This window comes from Podarcis vaucheri (assembly GCF_965113315.1).
Source record: "Podarcis vaucheri genome assembly, chromosome: 1".
Classification (NCBI taxonomy): domain Eukaryota; kingdom Metazoa; phylum Chordata; class Lepidosauria; order Squamata; family Lacertidae; genus Podarcis; species Podarcis vaucheri.
Window position 1 is genome coordinate 117,257,200 of NC_138759.1, and position 22,845 is coordinate 117,280,044.

Genomic DNA, 22,845 nt, shown 5'->3' on the forward strand with positions numbered 1-22,845 from the left:
AGTTATAAATTATACATACATGGGTAAGTGCTTTACCCATGGTTTAACACAGAGATATGTGCAGAATATTTCAACAAGCAATATTAACCATGCAGAATCAAGAAGGATGTGTAGATTTGCAACCACAGACTCACCCACCCGAGATATCAATGGTTTTTGTGTTTTGTCTTCTGCTACATCTGTTCTTTATTTTTTGTGATACAATGCGCATACAAAGTCTGTTTCTTGGTGTCTTTAAAGTGCCTGAAATACCCAAGAAAGCTGTGTCTGAAGCAAAGGTGCCTCTTACTGTGCCCAAAAAACCAGAACCTCCACCAGCTAAAGGTATATCAACCCAGTCAAAATCAGTCTTCTTGATCTCATGTGCTTCTTTAATCTTAGATGTGATGCTTGTGTATGTCAAATATAGATGTTGTCCCTTGCCTGTCAGCTCTTTCTATTTCTGTCTCTTCCTTTGTCACAACAAACCCATAAATCACATTCTTCAAATTAAATCCTTGAAGTGCCTCATATACCAAAGGAGCCTGTCCCAGAAGAAGCACCTATATATATACCTGAAGAAGAGGAAGCTATACCTGAAAAAGGTACATTCAGCTCATCATTATCCTTATCAAAGACCTCTTTTAAAAATAAGAACAATAATATGATCTGTGCCGTTTGCTGTATGTTCCCTAAAAGCCATGCAATCTGATCTTATGCATGTTTACTCAGGAATAAATTCTGCTAGTCGTACCAAATTCTGGGCAAGCAGAGTTTTGCTCATTCAGTGGGACTTCCCTTTCCCCCCTTTTTCCCATGCACCCCCCAAAATCTGCTCAAATAGTCCCCTGACTTCCGTATGTTAATTTTGAGGGTGCACAGAAGGGCACTGCAGGCGGGAGGAAACGACAGGGAAGTTCCATTGGGTAATCAGTAAAACAGCACTGGAGACAATGAACGATTACTCCCAAGTGAATGGGCATAGGACTGCAGACATACTTTTAATTGCAGTCTAAATACTTCTCTTTCTTGATCTGGTTTCGTGCTGCAATTTTCTTTATAATGCCTCTGAAAATAATTTTACAAACCTGTTTCTAAAGACATAAATAACAGCACTTAAGTATTTAAAGATAACTGTTTCTATGTAAAGATATTTGCATAGCCATACTCTAGAAGTGCGCCATGCAATGTTGGAGGCAAACCATGTGAACTGGTTTTGAAGAAGACATTGGGAGGTATCCGAGATCAACCAGCCGGCCTGCTGGTTGTTGATAGTTGGGTCAAGAGGTCACGCCCCGACATGCATCAAGTGTGATGCTCCCTGCAAGGCCGCCTCTCAGTGGGGTGCTATGGCCCATTGGCCTCCATGTGACCTCTGGACAGCAATATCCCTTCCCAGACCCCTTTAACAGGGTAAGGTAAAGGTAAAGGGACCCCTGACCATTAGGTCCAGTCATGACCGACTCTGGGGTTGCGGTGCTCATCTTGCTTTACTGGCCAAGGGAGGCGGCGTACAGCTTCCGGGTCATGTGGCCAGTATGACTTCTCCACTTCTGGCGAACGAGAGAGTGCACGGAAATGCCGTTTACCTTCCCGCCAGAGCGGTACCTATTTATCTACTTGCACTTTGATGTGGTTTCAAACTGCTAGGTTGGCAGGAGCAGGGACCGAGCAATGGGAGCTCACTCCGTCGCGGGGATTCAAACCGCCGACCTTCTGATCGGCAAGTCCTAGGCTCTGTGGTTTAACCCGCAGCGCCACCCGTGTCCCATTTTAATAGGATAAAGGTAAAGGGACCCCTGACCATTAGGTCCAGTCGTGACCGACTCTGGGGTTGCGGCGCTCATCTCGCTTTATTGGCCGAGGGAGCAGGGGTTTGTCCACAGACAGCTTCCGGGTCATGTGGCCAGCATGACTAAGCTGCTTCTGGCGAACCAGAGCAGCACACGGAAATGCCTTTTACCTTCCCGCTGGAGCGGTACCTATTTATCTACTTGCACTTTGTGCTTTCGAACTGCTAGGTTGGCAGGAGCTGGGACTGAGCAACGGGAGCTCACCCCGTCACAGGGATTCGAACTGCCAACCTTCTGATTGGCAAGTCCTAGGCTCTGTGGTTTAACCCACAGCGCCACCTGTGTCCCTAACAGGATACCCAGTTGTAAAAAGCTCCAGACCCGATTCCTTAACCTTAACCTTAACTCATGATCTGATTTGGTATAATGACACTTCTTTGAACACTGTGGGATTTACTCCTAAGTAAACATGAATAGGATTGATGTATATTGTTTAGTTATCACAAGCAAAGGCCCACATACTGTTTCGCGAATTGTTTTTGAAACTCCGCGAAATTTCAAATGTAGTGTGTGATATGGCATGGCTGCTGTTCCGAGAGGAATAGTCACAAATTCTGTTACGCAAGCCCTAAAGCAGATTCATGTATTGTGGCCTATGCTGTGACCTGTGTTTGTGTCCCCGCCCTGCCCCAACCCCAACGTGAGCTATGTTTCTCTTGCCGAAGTGGATTAAGAACAAAATTCTTAATCCAAAAATATGTGTTTAAAGTCCCAGAAGTGCCAAAGAAAGTCGTCCCAGAAAAGAGAGTCCCTGCAGCTGTTCCCAAAAAAGTGGAGCCTCCTCCAGCAAAAGGTACACTGAATAACAAAGAATTAGTGTATGTTTTCTTCAGTTGTACTAACAAGCTGACCTTCCAGAAGATAAAAGAAACTTCTTGTTTGCCAGTGAATTCAGGGGGATTTAAACTGTGTGCAGGAAATATTTAAAAATGTATATAGTACAACATGTTTGTCCTGTGCCACTTTTGTCTGTTTGCAATGTATGGAAAATGGCTTCCTGGCAGAATATTGTCTGTTGGGTTCTTGAATTGCTGAATTGTTTGTTCTGCGAATTTCTTGCTTTTTGTACACATCTTCCTGTTCTTGGTGCCTCTTGGTGTTGTGTTAGCACTGAGGATTTTTTTAAAAAGCAAAACATATTCTCAAAACACTATCGTGCTTTTTTTTTTTTAAGTGGCTGAGGTTCCTAAACCCGTCCCTGAAGAGAAAGTGCCCGTTCCCAAAAAGGTGCTGTCTCCTCCAGCAAAAGGTATAGCCATATATCAAAACCAGAACGCTTTTGACACTTACTTTAAGTCTAGAAATTATCATTATGTCTCAGAGCATTGAAACACATAGCTAACAATGCTGTGAAGTCTTACATGTTTGTTTGTGTGTGCGGTGGTTTTAAATTAAGTCTATGTTGTCTTTAAAGTGCCTGAGATTCCTAAGGCTGTTCCGGAGGAGAAAGTTCCTGTTGCCAAAAAGGTCCCAGCTCCTCCAAAAAAAGGTATATCCAATCTTTAAAACGGTGTGCAATTTTTATTTTTATTTTTGTCCATAACTGATAACCATTTGTATTAATTCATTAGCTATTAAAGTAGGGTTGCCGTACGTCATACCTGGTGTTCACTTTTGGGAATATGGCAAAGTTGTCTGAATAGATAGCTCTTAAACGTTGCAATGTCATATGTGTTTGTCCGCGCTGGCTCGAGACCAAATTCTTAAAACAACTCAATATTCTTTAAAGTGCCTGAAGTTCCCAAACCTGTCCCAGAAGAGAAAGTCCCTGTTCCTAAAAAGGTGGCAGCTCCTCCAGAGAAAGGTATATCCATAAATCTATACCTATAGATACATAAGATGATAACATTTATCATGGCATTAACCAGTCATTTTTGTTGTTGTTGTCCCATTACGTTTGAACTTGAACCAACTAAACAATGCCATCCTATACACTTCGACCCAGAAGTAAGTCCCATTGGGATCAATAGGACTTACACCCAGGAAAATGATGGGTATAGGATTGCATCCTAAATCAGCATAGTGATTTGTGTCATCTTGTATGTCTGTGTGTTGCTTGTGATCTTGTAGTTTGACTGACATTGTGCAACATATATAAAAAAGCTAAAGTAGTGGTGTCATGTCTTTAAAGTGCCTGAGGTACCCAAGAAAGTTGTCCCTGAAAAGAAGGTACCAACTGCTCCTCCTAAAAAAGTAGAGGTTCCACCTGCCAAAGGTACAACTCTTCTTATCTGTGTTATAATGTTCTTCTTTCATATTACTAATTATATGTGTGTTTCATCACAGTCAAATATACGTTAGTAACTTCTTGCATTCGTTTTTATTCATGCTTTATGAATTGTGTGGTTTTCTTATACTTGGTAAACAATTTAAAAATGCCTACCTAAAACAGCACTGTATTTTTTAACATCTCTGAGGAAAAAATATCTGCTTTTAAATCAAAGAAAATTCTTCCACCTAGGTGTGTTTTTGTGCATCTCTAAATATCTTATAAAGAGAATTTATTATTGATCTTTTCTAACATCTTCTAGTCTATTACTATAGGCTACTAGCATTACAGGTATCCCTTTTTTATTTTTAAAAACCCTTCTTGTAATTATGATGATAACTTTGGGTGGTTTTCTTTCTATGTTTGCTTTGTATGCTTATGCACCAGCAAGTCTTTGAAATAATGAAAAATTAATGCTATCTTTAAAGTGCCTGTGGTACGTAAGAAACCCATCCCTGAAGAACAGGTCACTGTTGAAAAATACTTCTATGAAGAATATGAGAAATATGAGACCTATGAGAAGACTGAGGAGTTTCTTCAGGTAGAAGAGGGTGAAGAACCTGAAGAATATGAGGAAGCCCCAGAACCTGAAAGATATGAGGAAGCCCCAGAAGAACCTGAAGTCGAGCAATACGAGGAAGCTCCAGAAGAATTTGAACAGTATGAAGAAGCTCCAGAACCAGAGGAACTTGAGTACTATGAAGAGGTTCGGGAGACCAAGGAGATTGAAGAATATGAGGAAGTGTATGAGGTTCCACCAGCAATAGGTATATTAATCATTTACCTGTTGTTTGTTGCTGCCCTGAGATTGAACCTTCTTTTGAAGGCCCAAATATCCCCTCCCCCCAAAAACCCACCCCAGAGTTCCCTGCTTTTGTGCTTACAAGACTCCATTTGAGGGACAGGTTTCCCAGAGTGGGTCAAACCAACTGTGCTGTTGTTACTGAAGAGTTCAAACGCTAATGATGGGTGTATCCTCCTTTAATGATTAGAGACTTCTTCTGTAATTGTGATTACAGTCTTCTGAATTTGGCAATTTGGTTTCTGTGTAAGTAACTAAAAGCTCCTTCGTAAAATGTTTTTCAAGTGCCTGAGGTGCCTAAAAGAGCCATTGCTGAAGAAAAAGTAAAAGTTGCTGTACCTAAAAAAGAGGAAGCTCCACCAGCTAAAGGTAGATAAAGCTGCTGAATCTGTTCCTTTGTGTGCCCTGAAAAATCACGTGCCCTTATGGGTGATTGTTGTCCTTACATTTCAGTTTTCACTAGCAGATAGGACATTAATTTTAATATGTCACTATGGGTTGTATCCATTGTTAGTCATAGTTATAACAGATGCAATGAAATTAAAGGTCATGACTAACATAGGCCCATTAATTTCACTGTGTCTGCTCTAAGTTGGATACAAACCTATTAGTTGAACTGTCTAAGGGCATGAGCTTGAGCCTCTGATTGGTCAATGTGAACCTGGCTTCACTGGGCAGAAAGTTGTACCCATGGCCATGACAACTGGGGGGCAACCATGTGTGTTCAGCTGCCAGGTGAGGAGACCTTCCAGAGTGGCTTTTCAGAGGAAGAATGGGGCTTGAGAGAGGGTATAGTTGGATTGTGGTTCCAAACCACCTAAGTTTCATTACGTTTAGTGGAACAGTTTCCCATATATGTAAGCAACTAGATAAGAGAAGGAAGATCAGTATAGCTAACAAACTGGGATAGATAATTTTTTTCCTTCTCTGTTGAACTTGACATTTAATCAATATTGCCCCTATGCGTCTGTGTCGTTTTTTAAACCCCTTTCTGTCATTTCGTGTGGCATTTTAAGTCTGTTTTGTTTATTCTTGCACTTGATTCAAAGAATGGCAAACTCTTAAAAGAAATGCATGTTTTTAAAGTGCCCGCAGCGAAAAAGAAACCAGAAGAAAAAGTACCTCTAGCTGTTCCTAAGAAAGAAGTGACTCCACCACCTAAAGGTACATTCACTCTTCGCTATCTTGTGTATCTTTCATCTTCTCTCTGTGTATTTTGTATAAATGTGCTGTGCACTTTCAATGGTATGTTGTGTTTGTTCTGTATGTGTACGTATTCATGGTGTGTCCTTGTGTTTTGCGCTCCCTTCTTTTGTAATTATGTATATAGCATTCATGTAAGATTCATAAATAACTAAACAAAAGTATTGTATCTTTAAAGTGCCTGAGATACCTAAGAAAGCTGTTCCTGAAGAAAAAGTGCCTAAGACTGTTCCCAAAAGGAAAGAGCCTTCACCAACTAAAGGTAGATTCAGTAGTAAGACAGAAAGAATGTTGACATTCCTGTGTTCTCGTCTATGGTGCTATCACTAATGCCTCAGAAGAGAACTTTCAGCAATGTGCACATTATTTTAGAAGTGCGTATTTCTCCAAATAAGCTTGAGTTCATGCTCTATCTTTAAAGTGCCTGACATTCCCAAGAGAGCCGTCCCTGAAGAAAAAGTATCCATCACTACCTATGAAGCAGAAGAACTTCCCACAGTAAAAGGTAGATGAAACAAAAAAAAGTATATCTCCGTCAGTGTAGTTGCGTGATCAGTGTGCTTAGATCACAGCAGTAAGGCCCTTAGATGTTCCTGGCACAAGTGTATCATAAATCCTATGAAATCTGGAGAAAACATTTTCATTTGGCTTACAAAAATCTGTTGACGATGTTGACAACAGCTGTGATTGGAAGATGTCCTAAATAAAGTGATGGCATTTACTGTATAAAGGAAAAGAGGTATAGCTGACATTAGAAAATGTATTTTATCGGCCAAGCCACGTTATTAAATTTAAATTGCTCATTATCCCCTTCTTTCCTGCGTAGGAAACCATTAAAATGATATTCTGCCCCTGAAGTATTTAAAATGGAAAAAGAATTTGTTTAGTTATTCTTTTCTCTGTGTTATTGTTGTCTTGCGTTTAAAGATGTTATAACTATTTTTTTAAAAAAAATCAACTAAGAGAAAACTAATATCTTTAAAGCTCCCGCAGTTCATGAGAAAACATTACGGGAAGAAAAAGTTACTTATATTATCTCCAGAGAAAAGGAAGGTGCTACAGTTGAAGGTACATCAGAGTTTTATTCAATTTGCAAAATAACTAAGCTTGAAAAGCCGGTCAGTCAGTTTAGCAATTTAATTGGCACTGAGAATAGTAAGAGGTGTCTGATTTTGTAGACTTTATAATATCAAACACCTTATCATGCTGTGTTTTGCTTAATCAAAATGTCATGATTTAAAATATTATTGTCCACATGTTTTGGCATGAGGACATATTGCAGTGAGGTAGCAGGTCTTATGGTCCAATGGTAGGATTCTGGCTCCAGTGCTGAATTTCCTTTGCGAAGCTTCCTATCAATCATTTGACCTCCACAGTCTAAAACAAATGCACTTGGCCAAACATAGACATAAGGGAAGGAATCTGAGTTGTGAGTATGCAGAGCAGAGCCTGTTGTCACTGTGTCAAGAAGAGCATAGTAATTCAGCTGCTGTGGCAAAAATCACTGTTTCTGCTGTTAGCCATTTCACTTTTAAAAGCCAAAGGAAACAACATAGATGTCAGAGAGCAAATTGTAAATGAGTTGTGCTTCTTTAGTTCTAGGGTTATTCTTTTTTTAACTTTGTTTTCTTGATCTGCTGGTCTTCACTGTGTGCTATTTATCCCCCCCCCCCACCTGTCCTTTGCATGTCCTTTTGAAACGTCTCAAATATACTAACATCTTTAAAGTGCTTGAACTGGAAGAGGAAGCTGTCCCAGAAGAAACGGCTCCCATTTGTGTTCCTATAAAACAGAAAGCTCCGCCCATTAAAGGTACATACACCACCTCTTCCGCTAACTTCACAAAGCAAGCAGCTACCATTGTATTATCCAGGCCCTTTGTTGGTCTGCTCCTTTTTGTCTTATGTGTGACATAATTGTATACATACTCAAAAATAAACTAATATCTTTAAAGTGCCTCCGGCGGCAAAGAAAGCTGTGCCAGAGAAGAAGAAACCTACTCCTGTACCTAAAGAAGAAGCCCCGCCCATTAAAGGTAACACACCTCTAGCTACAACTGCAGTTAAATGAGACATTTCACCATTTTATTTCCCCACCTGCTATTCTCTTATATAATTCAGTGTTTTGTGCAATGTAGGAGAATTTCTTGCCAAATTAATGACAAATTATCCCATGCAATTTTAGGGGGAATAATTAAACGGGATAAAATTCAGATCACCTGTACTAGAAATCTGAATAAGAATAGGAATATTGCTTTTCATCTAGAATCGCCACTCTTGCAAAGCAGAGACGAATGCAGAAGGCAATGTTTTGTCACTGTAATTCTACCATGGAAAATACGTGTCAAATTTCTTCCAAGATCTTTGAAATATGTATGTGTGTGTCCTGTTGTTTTGTCTGTGGTCTGCAATAACCTCTTATTTTAAAATGCCCACATTTCTAAAAAAAGACTAATATCTTTAAAGCACCTGAGATTCAAGAAAAGGCTGTTTCACAAGAAATAATTCCTACTCCATCGGTCTCAAAAGAATTGGAACCTCCGGCAGCTAAAGGTACATCAGCAATTCAGTGAAAGTGATAATGAATTAGCAAATGTCAAGGCATTTAAATGTGCCATAATAGCTCATTGTCATAAATTTCGGGGTGTTGTGTGCCAACGTCAATAACTGTTTATTTAGTTTGTCTGTTTCTATGTGTTTCACAATTATTTTAATTTCCTGCCACAAACTAATATCTTTAAAGTGCCTGTGATACGAAAGAAAGCCATTTCGGAGGAACAAGTAACAGTTCAAGTATCTAGGAAAGAAGCTACGCGCTATGAAGGTACATAATCCTTTAATTAGAATGTTTTATCTAAAAGTCTTCTAACTTGTCAATGCTTTATGTTACAGAGCCCAAGCCCAGGTTGTCATGTATACTAAAGGTGTTTATGGCCATTTGATCGGCCATTCACACTCCATTCACATTACTAATTGGATAGACTTTAAGTAAATTCATTCTCAAATGCAGCAATAGACACACATGGGGGAATTGTTTCAAGGTTTAGATATTATTTAAGCTGCCTTTCATGTGTCTCAGATGTAGCCCAATAAAAACCATTCTCATAAAGCATTAAGGGAGAGAAAAATGAAAACTTGGGTGAAAAAGAAAATAGCATAAGATCCAGTTAATGATAGTTCAGTAGCAATGTAAAAAACTTTTTTCAGAACTTAACTGAAAAACTTTTTTCAGAACTTAACTGAAGATTGGAATAGCAAGAAACCAGAAAGGTGGAACACTTAGATTTTAATTAGATTAGACCAACTGGTTTCAGTGGGACCAAACTTTATAACTAGTGAGGCTAACCATAAAAGCATGACTAGTGCTCAGCTGAGGGGTGAGCCTAAACTTGCCTTGGTAGACATGACCCATGAGAGCAGAAAAATAATCAGAGCCCAGGTGGGGTAAAAAGGAGTTCCAGCAAAAAATGTTTAGGGACTTGTGGAGCGCAGAAGGGGCATATTTCAGAACCTTTCACTCCTCCACCCCCTTTGCTCTTAACAACAGGCACTCTACTTTATATGTGATTGTAGCAAACCTAGATTTAAGCAAATAATTGTGCTGTACTCCTATCTGGTTTCAGCCTGAGCTCTAATTAGCAGAGCAAAAGGTTTGAATTAGTTAACCTTGAAGAGGGCCTGCTTCTGTGACTAAATGAAAAGTATAAGTTTATTCCACAATAAATACGGCTGGGCTCTCTGTTTGTTGGTCACAGTCTTTGGTTATGTCTTTTTTGTCCTATGGTTTTTTCAAGTATGATTTTGCATGTCTCAAAGAAAACTAATATCTTTAAGATACAGAAACATTTGAGGAAATGCTTCTAGAAGAAATGGAAGAACAGTATCCTGCCGCCATTCCTAGGAAACGTGAGGTTGCACCTCCCAAAGGTATATTCTCTCTTCGAGGAAAACGTAAAGCTACCAAAGTCACAAAAGTGACATATTTTCATTATTTTGCTCTTGTTCAGTTTGATGCTACTGTTTGCATTTTGTGGTTTAAAAATTCTTACAAGGGAATTGATTTTATTTAAAGTGTCTGAGGTGCCCAGAAAAGGAGTGGCGGAAGAGAAGATACCCATTGCAAAGCATGAAAAAACAGAATTAGTTTCTGTACATAAAAAAGCAGAACTTACTGAAGTATCTCAGATAACGCAGCCTCAAGCGCTAGAAAGGAAGACAGCTGCTCGTAGACCCACAAAACCAGAATCTATTGCTGTATCAAAGCCAGCAGAGCCTGAGCTGCCAAAACAGAAGCCACTTGTTGCCAAACCCAGAAAACCACAACCCATTGTAGAGCCTGAAGTTCAAGAAGAGGAGATAGATATTGCTGAACCCGAGGAACCCATACCTGTTGCAGTTTATGAGGTAGTCGAACCTCGTGTGCCAGAAAAGAAGAAAGTCGTTGCTAAACCTAAAAAACCAGAGCCTGTTGTGATGCTTAAAACAGTAGAGTCAAAACAGGAGATAGCTGTTGCCAAACCCAGAAAACCAGAACCTCTTGTGGAGCTTGAAACAGAAGAGCCTGGGGTGCCAGAAAAGAAACTATTCATTGCTAAACCTAAAAAAGCAAAACCTGGTGTGGTTCCTAAAACAACAGAGCCTCCAGTGCGAGAAGACCAGATGGCTGTCTCCAAACCTAGGAAAGAACCTGTTGGGTTTCCTCAAACAGTAGAGCCTGAAATGGAAGAAGAGGAGACAGATATTGCTGAACGTGAGGAACCAAAACCTGTTGTAGTTCTTGAGACGGTAGAACCTCATGTATCAAAAAAGAAGGCAGCTGTTGCTAAACCTAAAAAACCAGAACCTATTATGGTGTCTAAAATAGTGGAGCCTCCAGTGCCAAAACAGAAGATAGCTGTCACTGAACCCAGAAAACCAGGACCTGTTGTGGAGCCTGAAACAGCAGAGCCTGAAGTGCTAGAGGAGCAGATAGTTGTCTCCAAACCCAGAAAACCAGAATCCATTGTCATGGCTCAGATGGTACAGCCTGAAGTGGAAGAAGAGGAGATAGATATTGTTGAACTCAAGAAACCAAAACCCACTTCAGTTCTTGAGGCAGTTGAACTTCATGTGCCAGAAAAGAAAGCAGCTGTTGCTAAACCTAAAAAAACAGAGCCGCTGGTGTCTGAGCCTCCTGCACCAAAACAGAAGATAGCTGTCACCAAACCCAGAAAACCACAACCTGCTTTGGTGCCTGACATAGAAGGGCCTGAAGAGGAAGAAAAGAAGGCAACCATTGCTAAACCTAAAAAAACAGAGCCTTACATGCCAGAAGACAAGATGGCTGTTGCCAAACCCAGAAAACAGGAATTCATTGTCATGCCTCAGATGGCAGAGCCTGAGCTGGAAGAAGAGACAGATATTGTGGAACCTGAGAAACCGAAACCTATTGCTGTTCTTGAGTCAGCAGAACCTCGTGTGCCAGAAATGGAGGTAGCCGCTGCTAAACCTAAAAAACCAGAACCTATTGCAGTGCCTGAAACAGTAAAGCTTCCAGCGGCAAAACAGAAGATGGCTGTCACAAAACCCAGAGAACCAGAAGTTGCCATGGTGCTTGAAACAGCAAAGCCTGAGGTGGAAGGAGAAAAGAGAGCAAAATCCAGGGAGCCAGAACCTACAGTGGTGCCTGAAACAGTTTGGTGGCAAGAGCCAGAGGAAAAGGCAGCTGTTTCCAAACCCAGAAAACCAGAGCCTGCTGTTGTGCTTGAAGCAGCAGAGGCTCAAATACCAGAAGAGACTGTGATGGTTGCTAAGCCTAAAAAACAAGACCCTTATGCTGTGCCTGCAACAGAGCCTCCACCATTAAAAGGTAGACGTCATTCCCAAAGGGAAAAGACACTCTTGGCTATAGAAATGTTTGTCTTGTTTGTGGGAAAAAAATCTTCTTTGTTTCATGTTAGTTTATAAATTTTGTGCAGGCAACTTTTCTTGTCATACGTAAATGTGAATGTTCCAAATTAATGTCAATGTTTGGTGTCAAGTCTTTATGGTCTTGCTGTTATTTATCTTTATTGTGTCTTCTTCAGTTCGTACAATTAACACAATCTAATATCTTTATTGAAGTATCTGGTTTATCCAAGAAACCTGTTCTAGACAAGTGCTGACAAAAAGCAAAAAAACAGAAGCTCTGCTGGGTAAGAAAGAAAGTAAAAAAAGAACTTATCTCTTCTTGTTTCCTGATAATCTTGTGTCCCAAAAAGTTCCCATGCTGATTTTTGCAGAAATAGGAATATCATTTGCAGATGTATTCTTACCTTGATGCATAGGCATCCTTCCCTTTATAAACAAATATGACACAATACATCATAAAACATGAGGTCAGATGCCAGGATGAAAGGGGAAATGCTAATTATGATAACAATTAATAGTAATAAACATACCCAAACCACTGTCAGGAAGGTAACAGCAGTGGAAGTAATCTTACAAAACAGATATATCAGCAGGTGTTTTGAAATCTTTCAAATGTTCAGTTGAGTTCAACCATTTCCATCAGCCCATAAAAGATAACTACTTATATATATGAATGAAGGACCTGTATAGAGGGGAATTTTTATCGCAGTGCCTTCTTTTCAGTCACTTGAATGAATTGTCAGATTTGCCACCTGGACAGCTAATATTCAGCGACAATTGACGTTGTGGTGCTTGTTCATATGCCAACTATAGATGTTTTGAGAAAAGGTCTATGTCTATACAATGTAAAGGGGAGCCTCTGGCTTTCAATTGAATACCCACCCGTGTGATTTTAATGTCAATATTGTCCATGTCATTCCATGTCCATGTGTCATGTTCTGTCTGTTGGGACTAAATCTGTTTCACTTCTTCATGCCGTGTTATAAACCATTTTCAGTTCTTCAAAGTAAAATGTACTAATATCTTTAAAGTTCCCGAGATGCCCAAGAAGGTTGTGCCAGAAGAGAAAATACCTGTCGCAGTGCCTAAAAAACCAGCGCCTCCACCTGCTAAAGGTATATACCTCAGTCTTGGTGCCATTCATTCTCACCAAAAGAAAAAAGAACTGGGTTATGGGTTCACTTCCCCCCACCCCCATTTATAATTCTGCATTCTTTTCTTCTTCCTCGTCTTCTAAAAACCGACTTCATTTCTTAATTGGAAACGTTCAAATAGGTTTTGGTTACAATTCAGAGAGTTGTGGATACAAAACCTCATCGATTTCAATGGAACTTGCTTGCCCCCTGAACTGTGACTGCTTAATATTGACCACTAACCTTCCTGATATTCCTCTAAAGGCGCCTCTTTATTCCTGACACTTTTGCCAACATTTTAACAAACTGAAACGTAACAGAAAATGATGCTATTTCTTTTCAAGTGCCTGAGGTACCCACAAAAGTTGTCCCGGAAAAGAAGGTGCCAGCTGCTGTTCCAGAAGCACCTCCAGCTAAAGGTAACATCCCCTTTGACAGAAAACAGCAGTGGGTTGGGGCTGGTCCAGGAGGATAGGCATTGGCCTGGTTTGCATGACATGGTAAGAAGAAACCTCAGCTGCAGCTCATGGTTAGTGAGTAGACCACTTAGCAGTGAGTCTGGGCTCCGGCAATACACTAAACCAGGCCTCCTCAACCTCGGTCCTCCAGATGTTTTGAGACTACAATTCCCATCATCCCTGACCACTGGTCCTGCTAGCTAGGGATCATGGGACTTGTAGGCCAAAAACATCTGGAGGGCTGAGGTTGAGGAAGCCTGCACTAAACTAAACTTTGATTGAGCTCAGCGCAGTGTAATACTAAAAAAGACTATGGAGGAGCAAAATGGTTGCAAGCTGGTGATTGAAAGCCTGCACTTTTGCACAATTCTGGTAAGCCATAGCTTAGCTTACTGTGTCACATGAACCAGGCCAGTGTATATCTTATTATTTTAAATTCATATTACTTTTTTATACTACACATTATCATCTCTAAATGCCATGTGTTCTTCACTTTAGGAGACCATATCAAGTGTGGTATTTGGATACCAAAGGTGGCAGAAATGTTCTCCTTTAAGCTAATATTATTTATTTGTTTGCTTGTTTGTAAATTCACAGTCAGCCGTTAATATCAAAATTTCTAGAACAGGTCACCATAAAAATAAGAAAACAATTTTAAAAGATCAAACAGCAGATAAGACTAGCATCACTAAGACAGTCTCCTCAACAGTGAACAGGCAGGTGAAATAAATAGGGTGGCATCAAAAGATCTTATGAGAATATATAATTATGGTTTCCGTCAAATTTCAAATTATAAATTATACATTAAAGGATATAAATTGAATATTATTATTTAAATATCCCCATCTACTATAACTTTATTTCATATTATTATATTTCCTTTTTAAATTATTATTGAAACTAATTTATTGTAGTGTTGGTTGTTAAATTGCTAACTGCTTAATTAATTATTTACTGTTCTGTTACTGGTTTGTCAATGCTGTGCTTTCTTCCTTACTATTACTTTCTATTTAAATTATGTATAATTTTTTTAAAAAAAATGTTAATAGTGGTGTTAATAAAAAGGATGGCAAAAAAGATTGCATGCTAGGTGAGCCTCCCTTGGGAAATAGTTCCACAAAAAGGCCACTACCCCAGTCACCGCCCACCTTGTCTCAGAGAGATGGCACATTTCAGATGAGAGCCTTCAAAGACAAAGCCTTGTGTGTTAGATGATGGCCAGTGCAGTCAAATCTCGGAAGCGGCTGCTGCTGCATTTGATGGGATTCGAACGTAACTGGACCTAGGATTACAGCCTTAAGCTGAGCAATGTTGTCACTTGTTAATATTCAGTGGGACTTACTTCCTAGTGTGCATTGAGTTTAGACTGCAGCCTCAGTTTGCAGTTGTGTCTTAGAAGTTATGTGTATCGTCCTGCAAAAAGAGTAAGCAAAATCCATACCCTTCCTTTAACAGTGCCTGAAGTACCAAAGAAACCTGTTCCAGAAGAGAAAGTTGTGCCTAAAAAGCCAGAGGTGCCAGCAGCTAAAGGTGTGTGCATTTCATGAATTCAACAAATAAGATACTCCCAGCCCGTCAGTTCCTTACTGTTCCTTTAGTGTCTACACTTCATTTCTTTCATACTTCCTTGTCATTATTCTTCACATAGAATACATGGCAGCAACGATAGCACTTCTTAGTCATGTTGTATATATGGTATACAGTAGTACCTTGGTTCTCAAACTTAATCAATTCCAGGAGTCCATTTGACTCCCAAAACCGTTCAAAAACCAAAACGCAGCTTCCAGTTGGCTGCAGGAGCTTCCTGCATGCAAGCGGAAGCCGCGTTGGATGTTTGCAGCATTCGGGAGCCGATTTGTTCGACAACTAAGCTATTTGAGAACCAAGGTTCCACTGTACGTGTTTAAGTTCACATTATTGAAGCTATTATGTGTCCACCTGCCACCATTCTGTGACAGGATTAACATATGCTACCTTTGGAATAAATGGCATTAACATAAGCTAATCTTATTCAGTGCCTGAGGTACCCAAAAAACCTGTCCCAGAAGAAAAAGCTCCAGTGGCTGTGCCGAAGAAGCCAGAACCTCCACCTGCCAAAGGTAGGCCTCATTTTTAAAGAAAGAATGACAAGTTAGTACTACCAGGGCTTTTTTCAGCCGGAACTTGCTGGAACTCAGTTCTGGCACCTCTCAGGTGGGCGCCGTTGCCATTCTAAGGAAACAAAGTCTGGCACCTCTTTTTCTAGAAAAATAGCACTGAGAAGTACACATTTTTCAAACTGAAGTCTGTTGGTGTTAGTATACTGTATATCTGCAATACCTAAATGTGTTTGGGTGAGCATAAGAAGAGACCAAAAACCCATCTAATCTAGCACATGGCTGTCACAGTGCCCGACTAAATAGATGCTAATGGGAAGTCTACAAGCAGAACATGGGCACTACAGCACTCTTCTCACTTGCGATTTCCCAGAAACTGGTTTTGAGGAGCATACTGCCCCTACTCTGGAAGTAATACACAACCATAATGACTGGTAGCCACTGGTAGCCTTATTCCCCCATGAACCCCTTTGAAGGCCAACCAATTTGGTGGTCATCACTGCATTAAGAACAACATGTCAGAATCATGAACTCAAATGATGGATCTGTGCTGCAATTTAATGTTGGGGTTGTGTGTGTGTGTTTGCAACTGTGTATGTTTCTTAAATGACTTGTTTTTTAAAAAAATGATATTAATGTTTTCAAGTGCCTGAGGTGCCAAAGAAAGTTGTTCCGGAAAAGAAAGTACCAGCTGAAGTGCCTAAGAAACCGGAAGCTCCACCTGCTAAAGGTGTGTATTACTCGTAACGCATGAAACAGCTTTGTTTGCTCTTGGGAGGAATATTTAACCTTTATCAAGGGGAGAGACAGGAAAATATCGATTTCCGTCTGTGTGTTTCTACTGTGTGATCCGTAAAGAAAGACAGGAGGCTTACTACTGTACAGCTTAATTGTGTCATACCAGTTCTCTACAGTTTTGTCCTTATTTTTGAAGTTCTGTGTTTTACGACTTTCATGTGTCCTTAGTATATTCTGTACATTCTTTGATATTCGCATTCTTAAATGAAATTATTTTCCCTTCAAGTTCCGGAAGTACCCAAGAAAGTGGTCCCTGAGGAAAAAGCCAAGGTTCCTGAGCCTAAAAAACCAGAGCCTCCTGCTGTTAAAGGTACATGTCATAACCAGAAACGCCACAAAGAACTTCAGATTTGCTTTATAGATGTAACATTAGTTTCACATAACTGAATATTTATGAAAGTATGTTTAATAGTCTTATTTTCCCTCTGAGATGACTTCTCATAATGCAGTCATATGTAATATGTGTCCCACATGTATTTTAGAAAAAAGATAGCCCTTTATGTTGCTTTCCCTTCCCCTTGTTTGCTCTTGTTAATTACTGGCATACATCACTGAAGCCCAAGACTTAAAACAATTTACTATCTTTGAAGTTCCTGAGGTGCCAAAGAAAATCCCAGAAGAAAAAGTACCCGTGAAAAAGCCTGAACCTCCAGCACCCAAAGGTATATCTTAGCATCTTGGGAATATTTGTATTCTTATTGTTTTGCATGTTTAGTTCTTTCAAATTCGCCACCTCCTCAGATTTCCTTCTACTGTTTTGGTGGCAAACTCAAATCTGTTCACTCGATTCTGTGAACAGATCTAAGGAGTGCTGCTTGAGTTTCATGTATAATCTGTTTTTCCCTTGCGTTTTGCTCATCTCTTCTACATTTAGAAAGCTGGCGCATGTTTTAATCTGTTTATTGTTATTTTAGCCTTTTCAAAAGTCTTAAATTACTGTTGTTAATTCTTCTTATCAATAATTGTATTATCTTTTTTTGTAAACCCCTTTGAGGATTTTTTTTTTTACTTTATTTTTACAATCAAGCAGTATATAAAATTTCTCGTGAAAGTAAATAAATAAATCGGACATTAAAACTGACCAATGTCTTTTAAAGTGCCAGAGGTTCCCAAGAAAGTCGTTCCAGAAAAGAAACCACCTGAACCAGAAGCTCCACCAGCTAAAGGTACATGTCAACATTATTGTGGTCACATGGAAGCATCTTCTTATTCTGATGTGTTTGTTGTACTTTGTGTTCCTTGTTTTCTCTTATGATGTACAACATGTCTTCTTCATGTGAGATATTCAGAAGGCTTTCAGCCTATTTATAAAATAATTTCTTTATTAGCTTACTCTTAGCTCCTGGTGAGTGATCTGCCATCCAGGCTGTTAACCTATTTACTTTCAGCAACACTGACAGCAGAAATTTACTGGAAAATAAACTGTGTAGTTCATTTACTTAAGGAAAATTCAAATGAGAATGTACCAGGAAGCATCTCCATCCCTTACTAATGCTATGCTCATCTTCCATTGATTATGATAATTTAACAGAAGGACAAAGAAATAGGATGGCAATTAAACTGCCACACTTTATAGAGATCTGCATAACTTCTCAGGAAAGGGAAGGAGGACTCATTTAACAAAACAAAAACAAACTAGGGATATAGCATGAAAATAAAGAAAATATACTGTCTGCATTTGTGGAGAGGAGGAGAAAATTGTATTTGAATATCGTTTTTGTCACTGTTTTCAAGTTTTGTGTTCATTGTTTTCAAATCTTTTATATCTTTGACAATCACACATTCAAAACTAATATCTTTTAAGTGCCTGAAGTGCCCAAGAAAATTGTCCCAGAAGAAAAAGTACCAAAGAAACCAGAACCTCCCCCTGCTAAAGGTATTTGTCAATTATGAAATAATCATAGTGAAAATATTTGGGTACAATGCTGCTTATATAGAATCAGTAGTAAAACTCCCATGGGTTTTAAATGGAGCAGGATTCCAGCTTTTGCCTTGCTCCCATGCCTTCAGTTCCTTCATTTATTACTTCCCATTGAAAGGTGGCATTTATTAGGCACAATCCGGGTGAAGCTAAGCACTTTTAAGGCTACAGTTCTATGCACACATCTGAGAGAAAAGTTCATTGTACACCACGGGACTTCCTTCTGACTAAACATGAGCAGGAAGTTTATGCATGTCCCATTAATTTCAGTGGAAGGATTAAGCACAAAGTGCTTAACTTTAACTGGATTATGCCCAAAGTAACATGTAATCCAAATGCATATCAGATACATTTTTATAGTCTTTTTGATCATATTGAGTAAGGAAAGCCAGAGGTTTATGAGCTGCCAGTGACATTTAGGTTGCATTGAGCTTGGTGGGTCACAAAGAAGTTGGTGGTACACCTAGGCAATGCATGTCAATAATAAATCAAAATACAAAATATCAACAGGCCAAAGAAGACATGTAAACTTCCAGTTGTGTTGTGTCATCTTCCTATAAGTTGGCAAAATTCTTGTCAAAGGCATAAACTTATTCATTATCCATTCAAGTCATTGGATGTTAATGTGAACATCCTATTAATATGTACTTGGATTTTACCATCATTTTGAGTATATCATTGGGTTTTGAGAATTAAGGAGAACACCTTCGGAATATATGATGGCCCAGAAGAAAATATTTATCAAATATTTATCAGTTCATATATAGTCATCAGTAATAGAGTAGAGTAAATATAACCAAGGCTAAAACCACTCCAATCTTTTTACAGATTTACTGTTTATGAGGAGTGGGGGTGTAATGCTATCTTGTCACAGTGGGATTGTAAATGCATTTTCTTTGTTTGTGTTTGATACCCTTGTTTTCCATCTGCATTGTCTGAATTAGTGATTGTTTTAATGAAAGAGAAAAGCGAGAGGCTGAGATAGATCTTCAATGTTATGTAGTAGATAATGTTGTATATCGTCATCTTTTGTGTCTCACGGTTTCTTGATCTCATAATCTTGCACATTGCATTTCAAATTAATAATAGTAAAACAAACAAATATCTTTAAAGTGCCAGAGGTGCCCAAGAAACCTGTGCCTGAAGAGAAGGTCCCTACTCTCAAAAAGAAAGAACCACCAACACCTAAAGGTATATGTTATATCTGATCAAATCTTGAAGTGAAAAACATCATTTTCTTATACTCTTGATCATTGATCATCTTTTGGATATCCTTATGAGTCTATGTCATGCATTCTTTTGAGTAGCTTTCTGTGGCTAGCATCTCCATCCTTATAGTTCTACTGGTGGTACAAGTGGAGTTGTACTTCATGGTAGTTTGTTGTTACAAGATTCTGGGGACAAAAGCATGCATGCCCCCTCATCTTACATCTTGAGCTTTGACATTTTCCCATCTTTTACATTTCATTGTGCTTTCAAAATTCAATAGTAAGCATTAACTAATATCTTTAAAGTGCCAGAAGTGCCCAAGAAGGCTGTCATCGAAGAGAAAGAACCAACTCCCGTGCTTAAAAAGCCTGTACTTAAGGAACCAGAGCCTCCTCCTGTTAAAGGTACATTTCAGCATTAATGCAGTTATAAAGAATGTGGTTTGATCCAGGTGTTTAAAGCATATGTCTGGGAGATTCTTGTTTTGTCTGTGCTCCGTTGCTTAAAATTTCTTTTGTAAACAATACTGTTGGTTCAGTCCAGTGTGCGAGAGAGAAAGTGCTTAGCTGTGCTGAACTTCATCACGACTGCTTTCTCTGTGTCCTAGTATGCAAACACAATTGCTGATTTTGTTATAATTGTGCATTATGTTTCAATCTTCTTCATATTAGCTACATATCTCTTGCCCCTTCTTAAAAGTAAAACTAATCTCTTTTAAGCACCCAAAGTACTTCGGAAAACTGTGCCAGTTTAAAAAGTAACTCTTGTTTTACCTAAAGAACCAGAACGCTTTGCTGTGTCTGAAGAACCAGAGACCATTAGTGTTTATGAAGAAGAAAAAGTCACTGTTGAGTATGAAGAAGAAGTCGTCACTGTTGTTGCCGAAGAACGTGAACCTGCTATTGTGCCTAAGAAACCCAAGCCTACCATTGTCCCTAAGAAACCAGAAGCTGCAGCCGTGCCGAAACCACCAAAAGCTGTACTTAAGAAACCAGAACGCCCACCTGCTAAAGAGACCTTGGAATATGAAGAAGAACGAGAGGTGCAAACGATTGTTGGGTACAGAGAGCGAACACATGTTTCTGTCCACCAGGACATAGAGGCTATAGTTGCACTTGAAGAACCTGAGAGTGCTTCAGCTTTTGAGATCACAGAGCCTGAGCAATACTTTATTGAGGGATCAGAGGAGATTATTTCACTTGAAGGACCCGAAGCTGTCCCAGAAGAACCAGAAGCCGTTGCTGCTCCGGAAGAAATGAAACCTGCTATTGTGCCAAAAAAGCCGAAGCCTACTGCTGTAGCTAAAAAGCCAGAACCTGCGGCTGCACCCAAGAAACCAGAACCTATTGCGGTGCCTAAGAAGCCGAAACTTGCTTCTGTACCTAAAAAACCGGAGCCTCAGAAGCCAGAACCCTTGTTCAAAAAACCAGAACGCCCACCAGCTAAAGAGATCGAAGAGCACGAAGAGGAACGAGAGGTGCAGACTTTTATTGGAAAGAGAGAGCGACAACATGTTTCCGTCCACCTAGACATAGAGGCCATAACTCCTTTTGAGGAGCCTGAGAGCGCTGCAGCTTATGAGATGGAAGAAGAAGAACAATACGTCATTGAGGGGTCCGAGGACATCGTTTCCCTTACAGGAGCTGAGCCTGTTGCTGTCCCTGAGGAACCCCAAGTCGTTGCTGCTCCTGAGGAACCTAAGCCTGCTCTTGTGCCCAAGAAACCCAAGCCTGTTGCTGTGCCTAAGAAACCTGAACCCGAAGCTGCTCCCAAGAAACTAGAACACGTCGTGGTGACGAAAAAGCCGAAACCTGCCGCTGTGCCTAAAAAACCAGAGCTTGCGGCACCGCCCAAGAAGCCCGAACCCTTGTTCAAAAAACCAGAACGCCCACCAGCTAAAGAGATCGAAGAGCACGAAGAGGAACGAGAGGTGCAGACTTTTATCGGAAAGAGAGAGCGGCAACATGTTTCTGTCCACCAAGACATAGAGGCCATAACTGCTTTTGGGGAACCTGAGAGCGCTGCAGCTTATGAGTTGGAAGAGGCAGAACAATACGTCATTGAGGGGTCTGAGGACATTCTTGCACTTGAAGCACCTAGAGCTGCTCCTGAGGAACCAGAAGTCACTGCTGCTCCTGGCGAGCCTACGGAAGTACCTAAGAAACCAGCAAAAGGTATATGGCATAATCTTTTCCAGTACAAAGAGTATGTCTTCCTTAAAGCAGAATGTTGACAAGCGTTGCTTTGCCAACTTTCTGCTGAGCAATTCGAAAAACTGCTCTTGGAAACAAAGTTGTTGTGTGTATACATTGGTGTGTGGGTGTGTGAAAGAGAGAAAGGTTCTTTCTGATTCTGCAAAGCAATTTGCTTAGGCCTGCAAGAATTTGAAATTTCCATTATTAATTGACGTGAAAGTAAATAAAAAAACAACAACAACTTAAATGTATGAATGGAAACAGATTCAGGAAGAATTATTCATTTGAAGCTGGATGAAGGTGATGTCTGATGTGCCTGTGGGTTGATGGATATATTTTTTCCTCTGTCTTTTAACAAACCAACTAATATCTTTAAAGTGCCTGAGGTACCCAAGAAAGCTGTCCCAGAAAAGAAAATACCAGTTCCTGTGGCTAAAAAAGTCAAACCGCCACCAGCTAAAGGTATATGTCCACACCTAAAGAAGAAATTTCTTTGTTCTTCTTAAAATACTCTCTTCTTCTGTACTGTCTCTCCTATAGTTTTTGCTTGACTGAAATAACCTAGTGTTCATTTTATAATACGAACTCTGTATGTATAATACGAAGTCTGTATGTCTCTAGATACGATGTATGTCTATGTATCTGTCTGTAGCATTAATATTGCTTTTGATACGTCCTTAATTCTTCGTTCCTCTTCTTAACATCTTGGTACCTCTTACTTCAATAATTCTCAAAGTAAAAATAGAAATATTATCTTTAAAGTGCCTGAAGAGCCCAAGAAAGTTGTTCCCGAAAAGAAAAAACCAGCTGCTGCACTTAAAAAACCAGAAGCTCCTTCCGCAAAAGGTACTTTTATCATTCACAGAGAAAATCATTATCTTGCTTGCTGCGTTTGGTTCAGCTGTTGGATTTGTAAATCGTACTAATGTGTATAAATGACAGGCTGAGCCTAACCTGGGAGGGGATGGGGGTGAGGGAGTGTTTGTGTCCAAACACAATAGGTAGCTTCAATACCTTCAGCAGCTCAGCTTTTGCTTTTAA

The 22,845-nt window shown here is 39.8% G+C and overlaps 1 protein-coding gene across 47 annotated transcripts in view; it reads left to right on the forward strand.

Moving 5' to 3' along the window:
* TTN (titin) overlaps positions 1–22,845 on the forward strand; it is a 290,940-nt gene that overhangs the window by 143,164 nt on the left and 124,931 nt on the right. For 22 of the 47 annotated variants that reach the window (XM_082200344.1, XM_082200352.1, XM_082200383.1 and 19 more), the window contains 33 exons: positions 241–324; positions 504–584; positions 2,542–2,625; positions 3,007–3,081; positions 3,247–3,321; positions 3,562–3,636; positions 3,964–4,047; positions 4,530–4,868; positions 5,189–5,272; positions 5,990–6,067; positions 6,285–6,368; positions 6,528–6,611; positions 7,091–7,174; positions 7,835–7,918; positions 8,061–8,141; positions 8,572–8,658; positions 8,849–8,929; positions 9,940–10,032; positions 10,178–11,953; positions 13,026–13,109; positions 13,472–13,546; positions 15,041–15,115; positions 15,601–15,684; positions 16,328–16,411; positions 16,706–16,789; positions 17,070–17,141; positions 17,577–17,645; positions 18,284–18,355; positions 19,514–19,591; positions 19,915–20,013; positions 20,389–21,783; positions 22,183–22,266; positions 22,567–22,650. In XM_082200344.1, coding sequence (XP_082056470.1) covers positions 241–324; positions 504–584; positions 2,542–2,625; positions 3,007–3,081; positions 3,247–3,321; positions 3,562–3,636; positions 3,964–4,047; positions 4,530–4,868; positions 5,189–5,272; positions 5,990–6,067; positions 6,285–6,368; positions 6,528–6,611; positions 7,091–7,174; positions 7,835–7,918; positions 8,061–8,141; positions 8,572–8,658; positions 8,849–8,929; positions 9,940–10,032; positions 10,178–11,953; positions 13,026–13,109; positions 13,472–13,546; positions 15,041–15,115; positions 15,601–15,684; positions 16,328–16,411; positions 16,706–16,789; positions 17,070–17,141; positions 17,577–17,645; positions 18,284–18,355; positions 19,514–19,591; positions 19,915–20,013; positions 20,389–21,783; positions 22,183–22,266; positions 22,567–22,650 — 5,952 coding nt within the window. The remainder of the gene's footprint in view (positions 1–240; positions 325–503; positions 585–2,541; positions 2,626–3,006; positions 3,082–3,246; positions 3,322–3,561; positions 3,637–3,963; positions 4,048–4,529; positions 4,869–5,188; positions 5,273–5,989; positions 6,068–6,284; positions 6,369–6,527; positions 6,612–7,090; positions 7,175–7,834; positions 7,919–8,060; positions 8,142–8,571; positions 8,659–8,848; positions 8,930–9,939; positions 10,033–10,177; positions 11,954–13,025; positions 13,110–13,471; positions 13,547–15,040; positions 15,116–15,600; positions 15,685–16,327; positions 16,412–16,705; positions 16,790–17,069; positions 17,142–17,576; positions 17,646–18,283; positions 18,356–19,513; positions 19,592–19,914; positions 20,014–20,388; positions 21,784–22,182; positions 22,267–22,566; positions 22,651–22,845) is intronic. The other 25 variants (XM_082200371.1, XM_082200373.1, XM_082200355.1 and 22 more) reach the window with 24 other exon arrangements.